Below are 24,134 nucleotides of genomic sequence, written 5' to 3' on the forward strand. Positions count from 1 at the left end.
GCTCTGTGTGCAGAATGAGATCCTGGGAGCCGAGCAGAGAACAGCTCCCAGCATCCACACAAGCTCGGAAACACTTGATAGCCAATCACCAGGACCAAGAGGCCTCATGGACCCCAGGACATTGGCTGGAGATCAAAAAAGGCCACGTATTAGGTGAAGGTAAGCTTACACCTTAGGTGGAAGGAGCAGAGGCTGCTCTACATTTTTGAAACAAGCAAAGACCAGGCTGGCCTCCAAGTCAGTTAACTGCTTGTCAGCCCGAAAATTTCTTAAAAGAAGGTCAACGAACTCTGAGGTCTCAACCATTTTGCATTTACCGCCTCCAGCACCCAGTGAAACATTAATAGGCACGTGACCTATAAGTGTGAGAAAAAGCAACCAATAGAAAGAGACCCAGAAACCACATAGATGATGCAACCAGCAGAGCTTCCCTTGTGGTTCTGCTGGTAAAGAATCTGCCTGCGATGAGTGCGATCTGGGTTCAATTCCTAGGTTGGGAAGGTCCCCTGGAGAAGGGAAACACTACGCACTCCAGTATTCTGGCCTGGAGAATTCCCTGGACAACAGTCCATGGGGTTGCAAAGAGTCGGACACGACTGAGGGACTTTCGCTTCGCTTTGCTTCATGAAGGGTGGCGCTAGTGGTAAAGAACCCATCTGCTGATGCAGGATATGTAAGAAATGTGGGTTCGATGCCTAGATTGGGAAGATCCTCTGGAGAAGGAAATGGCAACTCCAGTATTCTTTCCTGGAGAATCCCATGGACAGAGGAGCCTGGTGGGCTATAGTTCATAGGGTCGCAAAGAGCTGGACATGACTGAAGTGACTTAACACACATGATAACTATTCCAAGGATATAAGGGAAGCCTTGAACATAAAAGAGAAAGTATAATGTATAATGAATATGATCAAAAGAAAAAGAATGTGGAATCAAATGAAAATTCTGAAGATGAAAAAGATATATAAGATACGAACATTTAAAAACATACTGGATGGAGTTAACAGATTAGACACTACAGAAGGAAAGATCAGTGAACTTGAAGACAGGACCACATAAGTCATCCAGAGCTCCAAGGCCTGGTGGGTCATGAATCCTGGGTTTTAACTGGATCCTAGGAGAAAGAGCCAACTACCTCCCTTGGGCTTTTGGTTCCCCAGACTCTCTGTTGGGCTTCCCTGGTGGCTCAGATGGTAAAGAATCTGCCTGCAATGTGGGAAACCTGGGTTTGATCCCTGGTTTGGGCAGATCCCCTGGAGAAAGGAATGGCTACCCACTCCAATATTCTTGCCTGGAGAATTCTGTGGACAGAGGAGCCTGGCGGGCTATAGTTCATGGGATTGCAGAGTTGAACATGACTGAGTGACCTTCACTTGCACTCACAGCCTCTCTGTTGGGCCTCAACTGGTGCTCAGGCCTCCCTGTCTTATAACCATGGAATTCTGTCCTCTCTGTCCTGAAGCTCTGGAGCAAACTCCACCTCCCTTTCCTGAGCTGGGTGTAAGTTTTGGGGAGGATGTGGCCTGGCAGTGCTGTGCACAGCGCTCTTCCCTTCGTGAGGACCACAGCGCAGGCTGTGGCCGGCAGCCACCTCCCACCCCAGAACCCTGCTCTGAGCATCTTGTTATCCTGGGCCCCTCTTGCTCATCCATCTGTTCCCACAAAAGCCAGCCTGTGTCTAGCCATTTTACCCCAAAATAAGATACTTTTTGATTTTGGGGAAGACTTTTGTTGCCCCGAGAAATGAAGTTAATGATTCTCAAAATAGCTTCTCTGCAAATAACCAACAGGCTTACTTGGCCCAAAATGAATCTGAAGGGGAATTCAAAAGCATCTCTTTTCCCAGAAAACAGATTTCTCATTGACACATTTTTCTCCTGTTGATTTTCACCCCCCTTGTTTCCAAAATGGAGCTTTTTTCCTCGATCTTCCCTGCCAGGAGCTGGGCTTCAGGGAGACAGTGTTGGCTTGCCAGCCTGTTCTCTGTGCCTCTGCTCTTTCCCTCTGAGGTCCCCTGACAATAGGGCTCTTATCAGACAGGCTCCTGTCCCGGGATACTCCTCTCTCTTCGGGGGTGGAGGGCATAGAGAAAGACTGCTGGGCTGAACAAAGATGGGAGCTCTGGCCCCTGATGGCAGCCTGCCTGGGGAGCTTGGGAGGGCATAACGGGGTGGGCTAGAGACTGTCACTTCATCTTGGTGAATGGCTTTTGGAAGTGTGGCCATTCACCAGTTCTGTGATTTGCATCATTTGTCCTCTGAGAATGGAAATTTATTTCTCAAGCCATCCCTGTGCTTGGAACTCCAGGGCAAAGCCCATATCTGACCACAGGATTCAGATCACAGGATGACAGTCACACCAGGGAAGAAATCACCTTAAAATGTTTAACTGCTTCCCCCAACCAGTGCTACCCTGGAGACACACATACTTGAAGGTGTGAAGAAAGTGAAGAGACTCAGTACCCAGATTTGGGCCCAGGGATATTGTTCCAAGGTCAACTGCAGTTTTTTCCCTCTGGTGGCTATGAGATGCTGCCATTTAGAGGAACCCAGGCCTTGCCCCCTTCTGTTACCTCTCTCAGAGCAGGTTCAGCCCCCTTCAGAGGCACTGGAGGTCTCAAGATCCATGTTGAGTGAGGGTTCTTACAGCAAACTACCCATCCATCATCTATCTACCCAGCTATCCATCCACCCACCCACCCATCATTCATCCATCGTTCCATCCATCCATTCATAGGGGATCCACCCACCTATCCATCATCCATCCACCCACACATTTATTCATCCATCCATCCACACATCTTTCCATACATTTATCCACCATCTATCCATCCATCCACCCATCCATCTGTCCATCTACTATCCATCCACCCATCCATCATCCATTCATCATCCATCTATCCATCCATTCACCTATTCATCATCTGTTCTTCATTTCTTTGTGCAACCTGACAAATGGGCCCCAAGAAGGAATGCCTGGGTACACAGAAGGAGGGGTGCCCTGCGGGGCTGTGTTTGCTCCTCCTGCAGCCCTGGCCTTTGCTCCTGCCTTGATCCATCTGGCCATTGCTGGTGGGTCAGGCTAAGGCCCTGGCTGGAAGCAGTGTGTGGGGCAGACACAGCTGAAGTGGAGGGCTGGCTGGGGGGAGGTCTACTCTCAGAGGGGGGCAGATTTGGGGCTGGCCTTATAGGATGGGCTTCTCCTCCATCAAGAGGCCCTGGTGAGAGTTCATGGGCATGGGCGCTGGGGGCAGGGACATGTTGGGGTAAGAATACCTGGGGGCAGTTGCATTTGGAGGTGGGCACACCAGTAGGGTGCCATGCCTAGAGGTAGGCTCACCTGGAGATGGACACACCTGAAGGCCACTATGATCAAGAGTAGAAACACCTGGAGGCTGCCACATCTGGAGCAGGGTACACCTGGGGGCCATACCTAAAGGGCACCTTGTCCTGAGGTGGGCACACTTGGAGGAGGGCACAGCAGGAGACCAGCACTCTCACTGCAAGGCTGTCCTGGGTAGTTGGTGCCCTCTCTGAACTTGTTCTTTTCTGGAAAACAGGAACAGCAAGGGGACCTGCCCTGGGGGTGGTACAGGAGGATGGCACGAGGGGCTCTCCATCAGGGCTGGTGAGCCTCCCCACTAGCCACTCCCTGACTCTTGAGTCTGTTCTCACCATCCCTCCCCAGCCCTCCAAGGCCTCTGTTCTCCCTGAGTGAAGCAGGCAGGCACAGAGGCTTAGAAAAGCACACAGATTTATTGCATATCAATCTCATGTATAAATTCATTGTAGCATCGGAAAGATTACATTTGGTATACAGTCCTAGTCTACAGCATCAACCTCAAAATCAGCTTCTCCTAGGCTTCATCTTAAAGACATTTCTCTACACACGTACATTTGTCTTTATCACGAGCATCATCAAAATGAAATCTGCAGAGTTACTCTCTGAATGATTCCTACACTTGGTGTCTTTTCCTTTCCTTCTCCCACAGCGATTTCCATGTTAAGAACTGCGTCTTCCATGTGGGCAGTTCAGGACTCCTAGTCTCGAGGACGCAGACTCTAATCACATATTTAATAAGTGCATCTATGGGATTTTCCTTTTCGTAAAAATTTCACGAACAGACACGATAATGACTACATACGAGCCATGCAGTTTACTTAGAACGGAAGCAAATTTACAATCGGGGGACGTGGGACATACACCAGCCTCCTTCTCAATGGTTTTTTTAAAAAAAACATTATGGAGAAAAACCAGACATTTACACTTGACTTCTTTTCAACACTATACAGCTCTAAAAGAAAAAAAAAGAAAAGAAAAAAAAAACCGGATCGTAATGGAACGCTGGCGAAGGATGACGTGGACGCACGGGTTTGGGGTGTCACCAGTGTGTACGCGTATGGATGCCCTCAGTCCCGTGTGGACGTGGGGCTCAGCTTCCCTCGTTTGGAGAACGAGGAAGAGAGGTGCGCGGGAAGGAGCCTTCAGGATAACTTTGTTCATGAGTGAATTGCACATCTGGAAACATAAGCTGCCTTTTCATTCTATCTTCTCTTACTTTTTTCCCCCCACAAGTGGTAATACGAATCCGTGACAGAAAAGAAGGAAGACATAAACACTGGAATGGCAGGAGGAGAGGGACGCTCCTTGGCATCTCGTGAGGACGTCTTAGTCACAGTATCACTCATCGCTACAGAGACATTCATGGCTTTTGAGACCCGGCTGACCTCCACCGACCAGGAGCAGCTATGTCCCCGCGTCCCCAGCCGGGAGGGGAGCGAGGTGCCCGGCTCCCCGTCCGTTCCCCGCCACCGCCCCAGGCAGCAGTGCGGGGTGCTCTCCTGGGGTGCTGCCCCTGCCCCTCCCAGGACAGCACGGTGAGTAAGCTCAGTAGATTTCAGTCACTTGGGCAGTAGTGGGGGGGGCGGGGCTGGGGCCCGGGGCGCCACAATCCAGTGCTTTGAGGCTTCAGGGCTAACACAAGGGATGTGTCTTCAGGCAAGTGCTTTGCGAATGTTCACTGAGGAAGCAGCCAGGACGCAGAAGGACAAGGGCCCTCAGGGTTTCCAGGGCCAATCAGTGTCTGGGTGGACTGGCCATACTCTTGGCATCGTATGGGAAGGCCACTAAGGCTGGGCAGTCTCTCAGGCCCACCCCAGTCACTTATCCCCACCCCAGGGTTCCAGGTGGGATGCAGAAATGCATGTCTCTGGGTTCCAACCAGAGGCTTCTGGGTTTCCCTTATGAAGGGCTGGCTGGCCAAAGGGTCAGCAGTCCTGGGGTCCTACCCGCTTGTCCTGGGAATGAAAGAGTTGGGCCCAAGGTGGGGGTTGGGGTCTGACGGGCAGAAGAGGGAAGGGTGAGGAGACCTCCTTCCAAATTTCCACTTGGGGGTGAGAGTCAGCAGTCCAAAGAGGGAAGCGGACGAGGCTGGAGTGAAGGGCCCTGGCCCCAGCACGCTAGCCCAGTGGGGTTCCTAGTTTACAGCCCTGACTCTGGCCACCAACCCACAGATGCATTGGTTGGCCAGCCAGCCACCAGCTGCATCCATGCCATGAAGCTGGGCTCTTGGAATTCTCCAGCCCGAGCTCCCAGACCCTCCAGGGCATCCCCCTGGGTCTGAGCAGGTGGCTGGTGCTGGAGCCTTGGGGGCAGAGAAGACCTGGGGAGGGGCAGCTGACTGTGGTTGGGACAATGCTCAACTTTGAGGCCAGGCTTCATGGACCCACCAGGCGTAGGAAATAAGTGATCTTTTTATCTGAGGGTCCAAGGACAGAACCCTCCCTGCCAGTGAATCTGCCAAATGCTCAGGCTGGAGGAGAAACTGGGCTTACTCTGTTTTCAAGGGGGACAAAAAACAGGACTTAAAATGTGCAGTCAGGGTTCTTGGGGATGGGGAAGGAAAGAGTCAGAGTTTAAGATCAGCTACAGAAACCCAACTGTGACCGTCACAGAGAGACCAGAGGTGAACGGAAGGGCTGGGCTGCAGGGAACAGACACTCAGGCCTCCACCTGCCCAAACATCCTGCTTTGGACAGAGAGAGTCAAATCGCAAAAAAAAGCACACACCTTATTGTTTAGCAGAAGAAATCATATAATTTGGGTTTACAGAAATGGGGAGGTGGTATCTGAGGTTGACTTTTCAAAGGGGTCCCATCGCAACCGAGGGAGAGTTGGAAATTGCGACACACCAGGAGGGTCCACTGCGGGGGTGGGGTGAAGGAAGCTTCTGAGGTGGTGTGAGCAGCCGTGTCTGTAAATCCTTGTGGGTGCGGCTGCAGGCGGCTCCTCTGCCAGCAGCTTCTCTGACCGCCCTGGGGGCCACGTTCCAGCCTGTTCCCACGTGGAAGGCGCTCTGAGTGGTACCTTGACCGGATCCGGGAAAGGCCAAATCCTTTCACTAGGATCTGCACGTCTGTGCGCCCTTGGGGATCCCCATCCACAGGTCCCCACTGTGAAGCCGAACCCCCAGTGCCCAGGCGGACGATTGTCTTGGCCTGGAGCGGCTGGACGGTTGGCCACTCCATGACCATTTGTATTTTCACACATTTCTTAGGGCAACTTGGGCGGGTTTTTTTCCTCTTCTTCTTGGGATGCTAGTCTTCGTTTTTCTTCCAAACAATAAAAGAAATAAATAGAGCACTTGTCTTAAATGCAACTGAAACTCAAATTTAACAAAAACACATGATTGTCTGGAAAACGGGCAGCAGGATTCGTTGGGGGGTGGGGGATGTGGGGTATTTGGCACATTAAAAATCGCCCCACTCCCTGGTTATTGATCACACAACACACAACCTTATTACACGGTTTTGGTCCTTCACTAGATACTTATATTAACATTATTTCTTCACAATAAGAATGTCTAATGCCAAAAATACTGTTAAGGAAGAAATAAAATAAGAAAAGAAATGAATTAGAAAAAATTACAAGTTATATACAGATTAAGGTCAATTCCATCAGGGAAAAAAAAACAACAACAATTATTTGAAATTGGCCCCTATGGGAATAATTTAAAGCCCATCGAGTGGAGAGCAGCCTGGTTCTGGGAGGTGCCGTCCATCCCCTCAGGGCTGTGCTGTCTTAGCTCTTTGTGGAGGTCGCACCTGGACTCCCGTCCTTCTGGAGCCGGGTCCCGCCCGCCAGGAACCCACACAAAGAGCGAAGTGGCAGTTGTGTCCTGGGGTCTCAGGTGAGCATGGAGCTTGGCAGCCTGGAGCAGAGGAGCCTTGGAGTGCACCCCACGGCAGCCCCTATGGGGGGGTGCCCACTCCCTTCCCCTTGTCCATCCACAGGGGGTGGGGTGGGTGGGTGCTGGAGATCCCAAGATGATGGCGGGCCCCGCCTTCTGCAGAATGGTGCGGGGGTGGGCGGAGGGGCTTGGCCACTTCTGCGCTGGGGACCAAGTCCCTGCTCCGACCTCCCTCTGGGTGGGGGATGTGGGCACAAATCCCATGTCACACAATGACAGGCACATCTCTGAGTCCCAGCCTTGGGCCAGCCCAGGACATCGTATCTGGTTCCAGGCACAGTCTCAAACTGCTCCCGGGAGTGGGCTCCGCCCCTCGGTTCTGGGGGCGGGGTGCCCAGAATCACCTTGGCTTTACAAACACAGTCAGGGATAGAAAATCTCTCCATTATCTACAGTATAAAGAACACCCCCAAACGCAGGGCTGGGTCCCAGGCAGGTTTGGGTTTGCAAAGAAGCTGAGATTTCAAAGCAATGCAAAATTACTTTTAAAAAACAATTTGCAAGTCACTTTGTGATTTTTTTTTTAAAAAATACTGTCTATTTTTAAAACCACATGCTTAAATAGACTCTGTCGTCAATAAGATTACCAAAAGGATCATTCTTGTCATTTTCTTTATAAAAATTGTCAGGGCGATTCCCTCCTTAGAGCACGCCCAGATGTCCTTTCTCTCCCAAGATGCCACACGGCGCCCGGGAGAGGCCCACCAGCCTCGGTGTGGGGTTCAAACCCCGTCCTTGCCCATGGGGTTGACTCTGTGAGGCAGCCCCCAGTGCTGTGCCCGGATAGAGTGAGCTGTACCAACTGAAGGCCGTTCTCAAGACTGATGCTTGGAGCCAGTGAAACCCTATGATGGCTCCAAGGATGCCGGGTTCTGAGTTTTCATTGCAAAAGTCAGAGTTGGACCATGGAGAGGGGAACAGACGCGGAGGAGTGGTCAGATACAGGTGACAAGCAGGGGTCTCCTTGGCCCCAGGCCGCACAGGCTCCCAAGGCCCTTGCCTCCGTCTTCTGCCATGGAGATTTCTGTTGGGAAGTTGGGGGCCCTGGTGGCCTCACTTGGACTCTGACCCCAGCCCCTCTCAGGCCGGTCAGAGGTGGTTGATGGGGTTAAAGGCTCCAGACTCTGGCGTGGCTCCCGCGATGTTCAGCCAAGCGTCCAGAGGGCCCTGGGAAGAGGTGTGGAGAGGAGTGTCCTCGGAAAGGGACAGCATCATTGCATACGCCTGGATGGAGGGGAGGGCACACACAGGAGTGCAGGTGAGTGGTGTGGGGTGGGTCCTGTAGACCCCAGGCCAGCCCATGCCCTCCTGGCCTCCCACCCCCTCCCACTGACCTCAGACCCAGAGGTGAGGTGGGGGCAAAGGTGTTGGGGGCTGGCCTGCAGAGGAGGCATCTTTGCAGACGGCCACTAAAACCCTCAGCCTCTTTGGGGCACATCCGCCCTTGCAGGTGCCCCTACATCCCTGGTGATCAGCATGGATTCACAGGCAAGCATGCTTTTCAGGGGGACCAGGGTGCTGATGGTTACTGCTGAGACCCCATCGAGGAGGCGCAGGCCCTGCCTGGTGGGCCCTGTCCGGTGTGGATGACTGTGGCGGTGGCACAGAGCCATTTCAGGGGCGTGGCGTGCAGCATTTCTGAGCTGAGAGCAGACGTGCCTCTGGCCCAGAGCCCAGCTTGGCCCCCAGAGCACAAGTGGATGGGACCCAGGGCTGCTCAGAGCAGGTGGGGTGAGGTGTGTCCACCCAATTTCACACTCTGGACAGGATTAGTAAAGAGACGAAGACAGACACGCAGACGGTTTTTGCTCAGACTTGGGTGAGCTGCGGAGAGCTGAGTGGAACCCCAAGTCCCCCAAGCTGAAAATAACCAGGGTCCTGCAGCCCCTAGGCTGAGGGTGAGTCATGCCGGCCAGCCTGTGCCCTGCTGGCTTGCCATAGTTGCAGCTTGGAGCCCGTGAGCCCGACGGGGGAGCGTCCCTCGAGAGGACCCTGGGCTACCATCACTCCTGCTTGGGCAGAGGCAGAGGAAGGCCAGTGCAGCCACGAGGGCACTGCCAGTGGATACCACCCTCCCGGTATATGAGGGCCAGGACCCTCATGTCCAGGAGCACTGTGGGACTGGGGGAGCGCCCTTGTGAGGGTCTGGCTCTCGTTCATCTGCCCTCAACCTCTCCCCACCCTTGTTTTCATGGAAAGGGAATCATTTGGGGGTCTCTCTAGCCAAAGCAATGGGCATGGGAGGGCTGGAGTCCCGGGTGTCCCCCATGCAGACATGGGACGGCCACAGAGAGAAGGGAGGTGGTCCCTGGTCGGGGATGCACAGCTGGGGCCTGCCATCCAGCCTGGGGAAGGTCGGGGGCAGGCTCTGGTAGGTACCTACCTGGTTCTTAGCCTGCCTGTACAGGGTCTGTTTTAAAGTCTCAGAATCTAAGGTAGAATTAAGCACATCTTTAACTTCAAACGTTTCCTCAGCTGTTCTGCGGAGATCCAGCCCCTTCCCAAAAGTCGGCATCGGCTCCAAAGCTAAGAGACCGCCTGGTGGCTCCTCAACACACCTGCACCAATGACCGGAGAGGGGCCTGCTGTCAGCCTGTCTGGCCTCGGCCGCCTCTCTGAAGCCCCACGGCCAGCTCTGTGCCTGCATGCACACCACAGCGTCTCCACGAGCCACATGCACAGGAGACAGACACACGGACACATGGACACGTGGACGGAAGCCACACAGATACAGGAAAGTGATGGAGGACACAGAGGAGGTCTGTGCGTGCACACACATTGCGAGCACAGGCAGGGCGCCGGGTCCCTGGGCACAGAGCACAGGCTGGGAGCAGGGCAGAGGTCTTGGTTCCCGAAATCTGGGTTGTTCTGGGGGGCCCACTCTCAGGGCCCAGAGTGGGAGTTAATGGGCCATCTCTGAAGGGCCCGCAGGATCTGCCAGCCACCCCCAGGAGGACCTTGAATGCTGGTGGCATTACCGGTGCTGAATGTAGGCAGTGAGCAGTGGGGACGCAGCAGGAGAGGCTCTCCTCTGCCAGCTTTCAAAATCATTGGTGCTCAACCCCCACCCACAGCCTGTTGAAGACAGACGTCACTACTCCTGGTTCTGCGGGGCTGGAGATCACCCACAGGTCCCTGATCAGCTCCTTCTCAGCCTTTGCCTGCCTTGCTTTGCTTCTGGACTGGGTGAAGCATGTGTGCGCATGCACATGTATACACAGATGTGTATAAACATGCACCTTCATGTGTGTACATGTATATACATGTGCCCACACGGGCGAGGGTGTGCACACAGTTGCACATGTGGTGTTCACACATGTATGTGCACGTGTGCCCACACTGTGTATGTGTGCACATGTATACACATGTGCACACACGGGTGAGGGTGTGTACACAGTTGCACATGTGGTGTTCACACATGCATGTGTGCACATATGCACGCACGCACACACATGCATATGTGTACACGTGTACATGTATGCACATGTGCATTGTGTGTATGTGTGTGCAGGTATGTGTGCATGTGTGTGTGAGTTTGGGGCCTGGTCTCACCCTGACCTGTGCACAGAAGTCCTTGCAGTGGAAACACCTACTGGGAAGGAGAGAACCCCACTGGCAGGGTGGACGGTGTGGGAGTGAGGTCACCCCCTCGGTGCTTGCCCGTCTCCCTGCCTGGGGCCCAAGCACTTGGGGCCCACAGAGGGCAGGTGCCCACCTTCGGGTGTGGTCAAAGCCCACGGCCAGGGAGGTGGGTGGCTCCTCATCCTCATCGTCCTCGTAGGCACCCTGAGGCTCGGGTGTGGGGGATGCGGTGTCGTCCTGTGACTTCCCTGCCAGGCTGTCATCATCCTCCTCCAGCTCCTCTTCCTCCTCCTCCTCCACGTCCTCTGGCTTCCTGATGGCCAGGCCCGGGCACTGGGAGGTGCCATCTAGGTCCTGGACTTCTGGCCTGAAATGACACAGAGGGAGCTGACCACAGATGTCCTGAGGCAGCAACTTGGTTCCAGTGGCTCTGGCCCCCTGCCATCCCTGATGCCCCCAGCCTCCTCCGATGGCAGCCTGCCCTTCTCTATCACTAGACCCTCAGAGCTGGGGTTCTGAGCAGCCCGTCTTCGTCCTCGGCCGCTGTTCCAAGTGATTAAAAAATGGAAGGGCACCTGCCCACGACCAGGATGAAGCTGGGCAGGAACTGCTGGGCAGCAGGCTCCCGTCATGCTGGCATAGACACGGGACACTCAGGGATTCAGGAAGGGTGCTACGCTGGCCTGGAGGGCAAGGGGTCCTGGGAGCTGATACTGGGCTTGGGCCCTGCACAAGGGGTATCCCTGGGGAGGTTCAGAGTGTGGGAGGTGTGTGGCCCCACCCTGATGAGTGCTTGCTCTTCCCCACCTGCCACGAGGGCACGAGGACTAGGCGGCCCTCCACAGAGGGGTATCTCGGACCTGGGGCTCTGGGCCATGTGGACTGGGCTGTTGTTGGCGATGGAACCCCTCCAGGGTGAGTGTGTTTCTGAGACTGGCTGTCTCTCCTGCAGCTCAGACCCCTCCCCTCATCCCCAGGGGTCCTTGCAGCTGGGGGCCTTTCCCATTCTGGTCCTCATTATTGAAAAGAGAAAACGAGCCATGAGGAAGAGGGTGCCCATTACTTTGAGAAAATGACAACAGCGTTGTTCGGTTCATCTGCAAGTTCATGACCAGGTGCCGTGGCCACACATGGGCTGGGCCCAAGGCCACCTGGGCAGGTGTCCCACACATGGGTGGAGGTGGATGGGGGGCAAGGCACATGCTTCGTGAATTGGAGTTCTGAGCCCCCGGACTTAACCCCTTCTGGACCTCACACAGCCCATGGGAGTCCATCCCCTGCTGTTGGGAGAGACTCAGGGTCCTGCTTGGGGCACTAAGGCAAGAGGGATGTCTTCTCCAAGTGGTCACCATCTCCAAATACAGAGCTGAGTGGATGGGCTGGGAAGCTCCAGGTGGTTCAGTTCTTGGGCCCCAACCCCTCCCCCCGCTCCCTCCTCGTCTTCACTTCTCATCTTTCCACCGTAGAGTGTACAGTTGCTGACAGCTGACCTATTCTCCAGGACAGGCAGGACCCTAATGTGTCTCCCTTGATGCTGGGCATCAGGTTCACGTCTGTCCACCTGTGGTGAGGACCCCAGATCCAGGTACTGCCTCCCTCCATGGGTCTTGGCAGGTCCTCTTGGGTGGGGTTTGTCATCTCAGAACCCACGCCCTCCGGGGGAATGTGAGAACAGTCCCCACCCTGAGTGCTGATGGACAGCACAGGTGGGGAGCTTGGGCCAGCGCAAAGCCCTGAGTGTCATTTAACTGAACCTGAGTCTCTGTGCGTTTATATACAAGCCCTTCTCTGTGGGAGCAGCGACCATGAATGAGCACTTTGTCCTGGCACCGTGCCTTGCCCTGCACAGAAATCTGCTCATTGGTGGGAGGCCTGCGTCAAACACCAGCGCTCGTTGAGGGTGGGGGATGGATACAGCAAGGACAGAGAGGGGAGTCTGGCTGGAGACAGCTTCAGACAGAGAGGAAATTAGAACGAGTAGCCAGGCCTCCAAACAGCTGCCTGGGTGCAGAATGTCCCCAGGGCCAGCCTAACACAGCACATGGCTATGGCTCAAACAGCAGGGATCGTCCCTCTCCCCTCCAGTAGATTCGTTGTTGTTCGGTTGCTCAGTTGTGTCAGATTCTTTGTGACGCTGTGGACTGCAACACATCAGGATTCCCTGTCTTTCACCATCTTCCAGAGACTGCTCAAACTCATGTCCTTTGAATCAGTAATGCCATCCAAAATCTTGTCCTCTGTTGTCCCCTTCTCCTGCCTTCAATCTTTCCCAGCATCAGGGTCTTTTTCAGTGAGTCAGCTCTTTGCATTAGGAGGCCAAATTATTGGAGCTTCAGCTTCAGCAACAGTCCTTCCAATGAATATTCATGGTTGATTTCCTTTCGGATTGACTGCTTTGATCTCCTTACTGTCCAACAGAGTCTCAAGAGTCTTCTCCAACACCACAGTTCAAAAGCATCAGTTCTTCGGTGCTCAGCCTGTTTTATGGTCCAACTCTCAGATCTGTACATGACTACTGGAAAAACCATGGTTTCAACTAGACAGATCTTTGTCAGCAAAGAGATGTCTCTGATTTTAAGTACGCCGTTTAGGTTTGTCATTGCTTTTCTTCCAAGGAGTAGGCATGTTTCAATTTCATGGCTGCAGTCACCATCCACAGTGATTTTGGAGCACAAGAAACTAAAATCTGTCACTGTTTCCATTGTTTCCCCACCTGTTCACCATTAAGTGATGGGACCAGATGCCATGATCTTCATTTTTTTGAATGTTGAGTTTTAAGCCAGCCTTTTCACTCTCCTCTTTCACCTTAATCAAGAGTCTCTTTAATTCCTCTTTGCTCTCTGCCATAAGGGTAGTGTCATCTGCATATCTGAAGTTATTGATATTTCTCCTGGCAATCTTGATTCCAGCTTGTGCTTCATCCAGCCTGGCATTTCGCATGATGTACTCTCCATATAAGTTAAATAAGCAGGGTGACAATATATAGCCATGACGTACCTCTTTCCCAATTCGGAACTAGTTCATCGTTCCATGTCTGGTTCTACCTGTTGCTTCTTAACCTGCATACAGATTTCTCAGGAGGCAGGTAAGGTGGTCTGGTATTTTCAACTCCTGAAAAATTTTTCACAGTTTGTTGTGATCCGCACAGTCAAAGGCTTCAGCAGAGTCAATGAAGCAGAAGTGTATGTTTTCCTAGAATTCTCTAGCTTTTTCTATGATCCAACGGATGTTGGCAATTTGATCTCTGGTTCCTCTACCTTTTCTAAATCTAGCTTGTACATCTGGAAGTTCATGGTTTACATACTGTTGAAGCCTAGCTTGAAGGATTTTGAGCATTACTTTGCTAGCATGTGAGATGAGTGCAATGATATGGTAGTTTGAGCATTCTTTGGCATTGCCCTTCTTTGAGATTGGAATGAAAACTGGCCTTTTACAGTTCCGTGGCCACTGCTGAGTTTTCCAAATTTGCTGGCATATTGAGTGCAGCACTTTAACAGCATCATCTTTTAGGACTTGAAATAGGTCAACTGGAATTCCATCACCTCCACTAGCTTTGTTTGTAGCAATGCTTCCTAAGGCCCACTTGACTTCACATTCCAGGATGTCTGGCTCTAGGTGAATGATCACACCATCATGGTTATCTGGGTCACTAAGATCTTTTTTTGTACAGTTCTTCTGTGTACTCTTGCCACCTCTTCTTAATATCTTCTGCTTCTGTTAGGTGCATACTGTTTCTATCCTTTATTGTTCCTGTCTTTGCACGAAATGTTAGCTTGGTATCTCTAATTTTCTTGAAGAGATCTCTAGTCTTTCCCATTCTATTGTTTCCCTCTATTTCTTTGCCTTGTTCACTTAAAAACACATTCTTATCTCTCCTTGCTATTCTCTGGAACTCTGCATTCAGATGGATATATCTTTCCTTTTCTCCTTTGCCTTTAGCTTCTCTTCTTTTCTCAGCTACTTGTAAGGCCTCAGATTTTGGCTTTTTGCATTTCTTTTTCTTGGGGATGGTTTTGATTACTGCCTCCTATACAATGTCACAAACCTCCGTCCATAGTTCTTCAGGCACTCTGTCTATCAGACCTAATCCCTTGAATCTATTTGTCACTTCCACTGTATAATCATAAGGGATTTGATTTAGGTCATACTTGAATGGCCATAGTCGTTTTCTCTATGTTCTTCAATTTGAGTCTGAATTTGACAATAAGGAGTTCATGATCTGAGGCACAGTCAGCTCCTGGTCTTGTTTTTGCTGACTGTATAGAGCTTCTCCATCTTTGGCTGCAAAGAGTATAATCAGTCTGATTTTGGTTTGACCATCTGGTGATGCCATGTGTCAGAAGAGGGTGTTTGCTATGACCAGGGCATTCTCTTGGCAAAACTGTTAGCCTTTGCCCTGCTTCATTTTGTATTCCAAGGCCAAACTTGCCTATTACTCCAGGTATCTCTTGACTTCCTACTTTTGCATTCCAGTCCCCTATGATGAAGGACATCTTTTTCTTGGTGTTAGTTCTAGAAGGTCTTGTAGGTCATCATAGAACTGTTCAACTTCAGCTTCTTCAGCATTAGTGATTGGGGCACAGACTTGGATTACTATGATATTGAATGGTTTGCCTTGGAAATGAACAGAGATCATTCTGTTGTTTTTGAGATTGCACCCAAGCACTAAATTTTGGACTCTTTTGTTGACTATGAGGGCTACTTAATTTCTTCTAAGGGATTCTTGCCCACAGTAGTAGATAAAATGGTCATCTGAATTAAATTCACCCATTCCGGTTCATTTTAGTTGACTGATTCCTAAAATGTCGGTGTTCACTCTTGGCATCTCCTGCTTGACCACTCCAATTTACCTTGATTCATGGACCTAACATGCCAGGTTCCTATGCAATATTGTTCTTTACAGCATCCAACTTTACTTCCATCACCAGTCATATCCACAACTGGGAGTGTTTTCACTTTGGCTCTGTCTCTTCATTCTTTCTGGAGTTATTTCTCCACTCTTCTCCAGGAGCATATTGGGCACCTACCGACCTGGGGAGTTCATCTTTCAATGTCCTATCTTTTTGCCTTTTCATGCTGTTCATGGGGTTCTAAAGCAATAATACCGAAGTGGTTTGCCATTCCCTTCTCCAGTGGACTACGTTTTGTTAGAACTCTCCACCATGACCCGTCCGTCTTGGGTGGCCCTACACAGCATGGCTCATAGTTTCATTGAGTTAGGCAAAGCTGTGGTCCATGTGATCAGTTTGGTTAGTTTTCTGTGACTGTGGTTTTCATTCTGTCTGCCCTCTGATGGATGAGGATAAGAGGCTTGTGGAACCTTCCTGATGGGAGGGATTGGCTGTGGGGAAAACTGGGTCTTGTTCTGGTGGGCAAGGCCATGCTCAGTAAGTCTTTAATCCAATTTTCTGCTGATGGATGGGGCTGTGTTCTCTCCTTGTAGTTTGGCCCAAGGCCAAACTACAGTAGGGGTAATAGTGGCTATGGCAACCTCCTTCAAAAGGACCTCTACCAGCATGCCAGGGCTCCTTGGACTGTTGTAGTCAGTGCCCCTGACCCTGCGGCAGGCCACTGTTGACCCGTGCCTCCTCCAGAGATTCCCAAGCACACACAGATAGGTCTGGCTCAGCCTCTCATAGATGCCCCAGCTGCAGGTGTCTCGGGGCCAGTGCCTCCTCCCAGCCCCTTCCCTGGACTCTGGTGCTTTGCTGGTGATCCCTGGGGCTCCTCCACTTGTGGACACATCATCCACTCTGCTTCACCTTCACATGGTGTCTCCCCATTTTCTTTTTCTAAAAAAGTCTATTTATTTATTTTTGGCTACGCTGGGTCTTCACTGCTGCCTGGGCTTTCTCTAGTTGCTGAGAGTGGGGGTTACTCTCTGGTTGCAGAGCATGGGCTTCGCGTTGTGGGGGCTTCTCACTGTGGGGGCTTCTCTACGGAGCACAGGCTCTAGGGTGTGCAGGCTTCCGGAGTTGTGGCGCACGGGCTTGGTTGCCTTGAGGCCTGTGGGATCATCCTAGACCAAGAACCAAACCCATGTCCCTTGCATTGGCAGGTGGATTCCCAGCCGCTGGACCACTAGAGAAATCCCAAATTTCTCCCTTTTCTAAGGACACCAGTCCTATTGGATATGGGCCACCTGATTTCAGAATGACATCGTAACTAATTACACCTGAGAAGATCTTATTTCCAAATCAGGTCACTCTGAGGGGCTGGAGGTCAGGATGTCAACAGAGGAATTTGGGGAGGGGACAGGGTTTGGCCCAGGGGTTTCTGGGGTCAGGAAGCCTGGCAGGCCCTGAGTTATAATGGACTGTCAAGAGGAGGTCACTGGTTCTGGGTGGTGTTAACACAGGCCGTCCGAGGGCCTGGTCTGTGGGCTGCCTCTGCCCTGGGCTTTCTGAGGGGTGTGGGGCCGGTGTCTGAGTCTCACTTACCGCCCCCACCCCTGGGGCCCTGGCTGAAATGCTGCTCTGTGGGGTCAGGGTGGTGCCAGCCCCTCGTCCCTCTGGGGACACCCAGTCTTTCCTGGGGACACCCAGTCTTTCCTGGTGACTCTCCTGGGGTGTCCTCTGTAGGGCTGAGAGCTGGGTCTGCCACTCAGGGACAGCACTGGGGGGCCGCCCACCCCAGGGAGGATGCCCCTGGCTTGTCCTTGTTAGCTCCCCATCTGGCTCTGCCCTGGGCACAGGGGGTCACAGCTCAGGGGAGCCTGTATCAGCCAGGATGTGCCTCATGGCCTGGCTCCTGGATGCTCAGGTCCATGACTTACTCTGAAGGTGGAGACCTCAGAACTTGAACCACGGATGGCTCCCAGATGGAGCCCAGAGTGCTGCCAGAATGAAGCTCGCCACCCTGGGCGCAGATGGCAGGGCTGGGCTCCCACTAGACCATCACACATGACCAGAGCTGGGGACGGACCCAGGCACTTTGTTGGCCGCACCCCGATATCAAGGTCTTTGGTGCCTGGCAGGGCTGGGGCTCTGGGACATGCAGCCCATGGCCAGCCTCTCCCATGTCTCCTCTGAGCCCACTGAGGCACCCGGTGGGATCACCTTCCTGGGCATGGATTTAGCCCCTCAGAAGAGCCAGAAACATCCCGGGCACCAAGCCCATGTGCCACTTGTGGATCCTGAAGGTCTGCTCAGTGCCCCTGCTCTGCCTCTGGGGCCCCAGGGGTGAAGGAGATGCAGCCCGCCTGGGGGGAACAGACAAGCCCCTGGGAAGCTGGGTGTCCTGGGTGGGAGGGAACTGGGCCCTGGGCTGGCAGCCCACCCATGGGAAGAAGGGCTGGAGCCAGATGCCCAATCCTCTGGGCCTCATTTCCTCTGCAGAAGCAGGGGAGCACGTCCCTAAGTACTAGGAGTCCGGCCTCTCTGAGTCTCTGCCGCCGAGGCCTGGGATGAAGGGAATGTGTTACAGCCTCTACATCTTAGGATCCAGATTCTGCCATTTTCCTGCCTGTGTGTGTGTTTAAACGACCAGCACTCTTGCTAGAAACTGTTCGTGTGTCAAATTCAACGAGCCTGTCCTGGAGTTGCAGAGGCATGGTGGATCTCATGAAAGGAGCCCTCACCTGGTTGACTTTTGGCCGCACTTGTTAACACTGAGGCCAACCCGTGCATTGAGGCCTTGTGCTGGTGGCAGTGAGTGTGTGACACCCGCCACTGGGCCGGGGTCTTGTTCTCTGCAGAAGCAGAGAGCCGAGGTGGGGTGGCTGGTGGGTGGGAAGGGTGCCAGCTGCAGAGCCTGCAGGCCTCGCCCTCTGCTGTGGGCCTGGGGTTTCTGGTGCTGTGGTGGGGGCCTGCTGTGGGCATGACCATATAGGGAACCATACAGAGTCCAGACCGTCCTGGGACCCTGGGACGTGTTTCTTACCGTTTGTCTGTTCGTGTTGATGCTTGGTTCATCTCACTGTTGGCAATAAAGTTTCTGATTTCAGAGAAATAGGAGTCTTCCTTCTCATCTAAAAGTGCGTGGTTGTCTGACTCGGAGGTGGGGGAGGAGGCGCTGGTCCCCAGGTGGTTGGTGAGGACCCCCGCATGCTGGCTCACTGTGGGGAGGGGGAGCATCAGAGGAGGGCGCCCCTCGGCTGCACCCCGCCTTCTGCGGCACAGCGGGAGCGGACAGGTGGCTGAAGGGGTGCACATGCGCGGCACTCTTAGGGAACACCCCTTAGAGAAGCCCAAGGGTACAAGGTTCCCCTGAATGAAGATGGCTTAAGGGGTGACTGCAGGCTTTCCCCTAGGGCTAGCCTGTGTGCCCCCTCCTCAGCCCTCCTCTCCCCACCCTGCACCCCGCCCCAACCCATCATCCCCATCCTCCAGGTCCCCCTCCCCATCCCCAGCACCCCGCCCATCACCCCATCCTCCAGGCCCCCCTCCCCATCCCCAGCACCCCGCCCATCACCCCACCCTCCAGGCCCCCTCTCTGCTCCCTGCTCCCTGCCCTGCCCATCACCCCATCCTCCAGGTCCCCCTCACCCCTCCCCAGCACCCCACCCTGACCCATCACCCCATCCTCCAGGCCCCCGTCCCTGCTCCCTGCTCCCCGCCCCTCCCCACAGCCCATCCTCCAGGGCCCCCGCACTCCTCCTCTGCGCTGCCCCCGCACCTGGCGCGTGCTCGTGTTCATGCTTCTTCAGGTGCCTGTCCAGGTTGGTCTGCTGCCCGAAGCAGCGGTTGCACAGGTGGCACTTGAAGGGCTTCTCCTTGTTGTGGATGTTCCGCACGTGCCGCTGGAGGTTGGAGGAGATGCTGAAGGAGCGGTCGCAGTACTTACACCTGGAAGACACGGCGCCTCAGCGGAGATCCTGCCCTCACAGCCTCCCTGAGGCCCCTGGACCACGGTGGAGAGCTGGGAGGCAGTCCCAGCCAAGTGTCCCTGGAAGCAGGTGTCCCCCCATCCCTGACTCTGGGTGGCTGATGCTGTGGGACTGTTTCCTGAGCTGGTGGAGGGGACTCTCTGGGGCTTGTGCCCCCGGGGTGGGCAGCACCGGGACTCCCTGGTGTCTTCTGGCATCTCCCCCTCTCTGCTGTCCTGTCCCCTGAGCGCAGGGTCCACAGCAGAGGGTGGCGTGCTCCCGGCAGCCTCAAGGGGGCAGCCGAGCACCAGGAAAGATGCTCCCAGCAGATTTTCTGGAAAGGAGCCCAGACCCGCTGCCTGCAGCTTTCCTCCCTGGCAGACAGACCCCTACTCTGGCCTGGTCCCAACTCCTCTTAGTGGGTCCTCAAGCAGACCCATCCCCCTTGGGGACTCAGCCTGCCAGTCCACTAGCAGTGGCTAGTGGCTGCAGGGCCGCGCCAACCCTTCTTAGTGTCCTTCTCTGCCCCAGGGTGACGGGGGCTCCCAGCCTCGCCCCGTCAGATGGCCTCCTGTCCATGGACCCCTTTGGTGGAGGTGCTCCCGGCCCTGTGCGCTTGGTTTATCTTAGTGCCCTCCTAGGGGCAACTGCTGCCAGGCTGCATGGCGCACTCGGGAAAAGAAAAAAGATGCTCTTTCCTTGGATGCTTTGGTTGTCCGAGTATCATGACACCAAGTTATCAGAGCAAAGCGTGAAGTTGCCACAAGGAGCAATCTGAGATGCTGGTGTGTGCAGGGTCCCTATGGGTGTGGGGCTTCTCCCAGGGCGGGGCAGAGGAGGGAGGGGGGGATGTCCCCCAGGTTATCACAGGGGAACCAACGGTGAAGGCCCAAGCAACACCGGCAGCAAGAAACAAGAACCAGAGAGAGTGGGGCGTCGGGGACTGAGGACCCACGGCACAGCTCTGCAGACAGGGCCGCCTCCTCCTGTCCCAGGGGTTCAGGCCACCACCACTGGCCGGCCATTCCCACCCGTCCAGCGCGTCCAGCCAGGCCATGGCAGGGGGACTCCGGCTCTGGGTCTCCAGTTGCACATGGTGCGTGTGTCAGTCTGCTCATGCACTCGTGTGAGGCTATATGTGCATGCTTACGGGTGCATGTGTGATAGGTGTGCACATGTTGGTGGGCACGCTCATGTGCTCCTGGTCTCAGAACTTCTCTAGGGATGCCCATCTGCGGCTCAGAGGCACAGGAGCACTGACTTATCCATCCCTGAGCTCAGCTATTTCCCTGTTTTGGGAACAGGCTCCCGTGGATTGACAAGCATAGAGGCGAGCATGGCAGAGCGCTGACCAGGCAGGCCCTTGGGAAGCAGAGTCTGTGCGGCCAGTGTGGCGGGGCAGGGCTTGGGAGACTAGGTCCGCTCAGAGGGCGTGGCTCGGAGGTACGGGGACCTGTCCTGAGGACACAGCCTGGTGGCCGCACTCCAGCACGGTGTAGTGGTCACGAGCACTCAGCCCTGTGGACGGACACGTGTCTGAGGACACCCCAGGGCCCTGGCCTCTCACCCCAGTGCTGCCCGCTCACTTAGGAGGCGCTCGTCTGACACTTGACATTCAGAAGATGGCCCTGCCTGGGGAGTCTGGGCAAACCCAATGGCCCTGGGTCCCTCACACCCCCAGGCTGGCCACTGGGGCCCGGGGCTGAGCTTTTCCTGCTCAAAGCTGGTGGCAGCTCTCTGTGGTGGGAGGGTGAGAGCCCCCAAATTACCACCCCCTACTCGTGGGTGGCTTCTCCCTACCTGTAGGGCTTCATTGGTGGCTCAGATGGTAAAGAATCTGCCTGCAACGCAGGAGACCTAGGTTTGATCCCTGAGTTGGGAAGATCCTCTGGAGGAGGAAATGGTAACCCACTCCAGTATTCTTGCCTGGAGAATCCCCACAGAGGAGCTGGTGGGCTACAGTCCATGTGATCACAAAGAGTCGGACACAACTGAGTGACTAACACTTTCACCCAGAAGATAATACTTGTGGGACGGGCCCTGCTTGGAGGAGCCCAGACTGCTCCCCTGATGTGATTCTCGGGCTTCATTTACTCAGTCCCGAGGCTTCCAGATGCTGCCTGAGGCCAGACTCATGCTGGCTGCCTCCACAGCAGATGGGCTAAGAGCTGCCCATGATCCACGCACTAGTCCCCCGAGCTCCTTCAAGCCACCCCTTTTGCCCTGGGGCTGGCCTGCTGGGCCAGCTGAGCTGCCACCAGGCCCCCAGGAGCCCCTAGGATGGAGGGCCCTGGTCCTCCCACAGTCGTGTAACGTTTGGCAGCCTCGACTTGGACCCCTGTCCCAGTTGCCGGCACCAGGAGGGTGGCTGTCTTGTCCTTCTCAGCTGGGGTGACAGAGCAGTGGGACTGGGGCTTCAACCCTCTCCCCGCTGGGCTGAGCAGAGATGCTCAGGTGTGCTCTGACCCAGTGATCCCCTCTCAATAGTCCAGGAAGGAGGACTTTTACATCCCTGCCTGCACCATCTTGCTCCTCAACTCTGTCCCCAACACACCCTCAAACCCACAGAAACCTTTACCCCCCAGTGCTGCCAGGCTCGCCTGTAGGACAAGTGCAAGGCCAAGCTGGCCCCAGCCCACCCAACGGCCTTCCCACAGGCTGCATGGGGTGCTTGCCTCGGTCTACACAGATGTATGCACACTCAGCCTTCCTTTCCTGTATCTTTGGAAAAGTAGGGACCCTCGCTGAGCCCCAGCAGTGGCTGTGCAGTATCTCTGAGCAGTGGGACTGCTGAGTGAGAAACAGGACTGGATGAGGAGCTCGGTCGTGGGCCTGAGCACCGTCAACTCCCCAACCTCTGCTGGTGGGAGGGGCCAGGAGAGCAGCCACACATTCAGTTTGGTCACAGGGTTCTGAATCTGACCCTCTCCTGGTTCTAATCTAAATAAATGGCCCAGAGAAGTGCATCTGAAATTTAGGGGACTGGTGAGCCCAGGGCTGCGAGGGAGCAGGGCTCTCGGAGCAGCTGGAATTTGCGTTGTAAATAAGCTGACAAGTGGCTAGTGAAATTTATGGCCGTGCTGTATAAAATAGCACACCATCGCACTCCAACAGGAATGGGAAAGCGGAGACTGGCCAGCCGAGGCAGCGGGCAGCCAGGGGACCTTGCTGTGACCGCGTCTGCCCCCGCCCTGGGGAAGCCAGCGGTGTTGAAGATGCAGCACCGGGCGGGGAGAGTGAAATGGCCCCCGGTGGGGCGGTGGCTGTGTCCACTCTGGGACCTAGTGGGGCCGCACCAGCCACCAGAGAGAGGCTTTAGGTAACGTTAAAACTGGGAAAGGAAAGATAGCAGAGATTTTTGTAACCCTGTGCTGTGTGCTTAGACGCTCAGTCCTGTCCGATTATCTGCAACTCCATGGACTGTGGCCCGCCAGGCTCCTCTGTCCATGGGGATTCTCCAGGCAAGAATACTGGAGTGGGTTGCCGTGTCCTCCTCCAGGGGATCTTCCCAACCCAGGAATGGAACCCAGGTCTCCCACATTACAGGTGGATTCTTTACTGTCTGAGCCACCAGGGAAGCCCAAGAATACTGAACTGGGTAGCCTATCCCTTCTCCAGCAGATCTTCCTGACCCAGGAATCGAACGAACCAGGGTCTCCTGCATTGCAGGCAAATTCTTTACCAGCTGAGCTACCAGGGAAGCCCTTTGTAACCCAGGCTTAACAATAAAATGAACAAAGAACAGACACGTATGGGCCACCTGGAGCCCTGATGGGAATGGTAACAGGACCTTGCTGGGCACGTGGACTCAGCACAGTTAGCAGGATGGGGAGCCACAGAGGAAACGATCTGCAGATGGGGGGAGGTGAGCATCCTTAGAGCCGGAGTCCCAGGTCCTGCCAGGAGCCCACGGTCAGCCCACGTGCATCCAGAGCGGGACTCAAGACCCCCGACCCACCTCTGGGCAGCGCCGGAGGGACCCCTGGACAGGCTGCCAGGACAGAGGAAGCAGCCGCCCTCCTTCCCACATCTCAACAAGCCCTATGTTCTGGAGCTTGAAAAAACATCATCAACTGCCCCTCATCTCCCAGCCTCACTCAGAGATCTCTAAACTAGGACACCGGCCCAGCCGGGCAGAGGTTTGTCACTCTAAGGGGTCGTGCCCACTGTGTGTCACACTAAGGGGTCTGTCTTTCTCTTGCTTGTGGGGGCACCTACCCACCAGCCGGGACTCCGCGGGCACACACGCAGTGCACACATATGGGGTGCAGACAGGCGGTGGCGGTTTTCATTGGCGTCACTGGGGTGGCCTGGCCTGTGCCAGCACTGGCCTTCTGTGGATGAACTTGCACTTTCTTTCCTCCAACTGAAGCCCCTCCAATTCCCAAAGTGAGGCCAGATGCCCCAGTGACGTCACAAGACAGGCCCACACCCCAAACTCCTCATTGTGGGGCTGCCTTGAGCTAGATACAGTCAGGATTTGCAATGCCAACTTTCAAA

At 54.5% G+C, this 24,134-nt stretch overlaps 1 protein-coding gene across 1 annotated transcript in view; it reads right to left on the minus strand.

Moving 5' to 3' along the window:
• Window positions 1–5,510: 5,510 nt before the first annotated feature.
• PRDM16 (PR/SET domain 16) overlaps window positions 5,511–24,134 on the minus strand; it is a 337,762-nt gene continuing 319,138 nt past the window's right edge. Inside the window, exons 13-17 of the mRNA XM_055582479.1 lie at window positions 19,445–19,614; window positions 18,710–18,884; window positions 10,962–11,195; window positions 9,630–9,804; window positions 5,511–8,470 (exon numbers count right to left, since the gene is read on the minus strand). Of these exons, the coding sequence (XP_055438454.1) occupies window positions 8,336–8,470; window positions 9,630–9,804; window positions 10,962–11,195; window positions 18,710–18,884; window positions 19,445–19,614 (889 nt within the window). The 3' untranslated portion in view covers window positions 5,511–8,335. The remainder of the gene's footprint in view (window positions 8,471–9,629; window positions 9,805–10,961; window positions 11,196–18,709; window positions 18,885–19,444; window positions 19,615–24,134) is intronic.

The sequence above is a fragment of the Bubalus kerabau genome, chromosome 5 (assembly GCF_029407905.1).
Source record: "Bubalus kerabau isolate K-KA32 ecotype Philippines breed swamp buffalo chromosome 5, PCC_UOA_SB_1v2, whole genome shotgun sequence".
In the NCBI taxonomy this organism is placed as follows: Eukaryota; Metazoa; Chordata; class Mammalia; order Artiodactyla; family Bovidae; genus Bubalus; species Bubalus kerabau.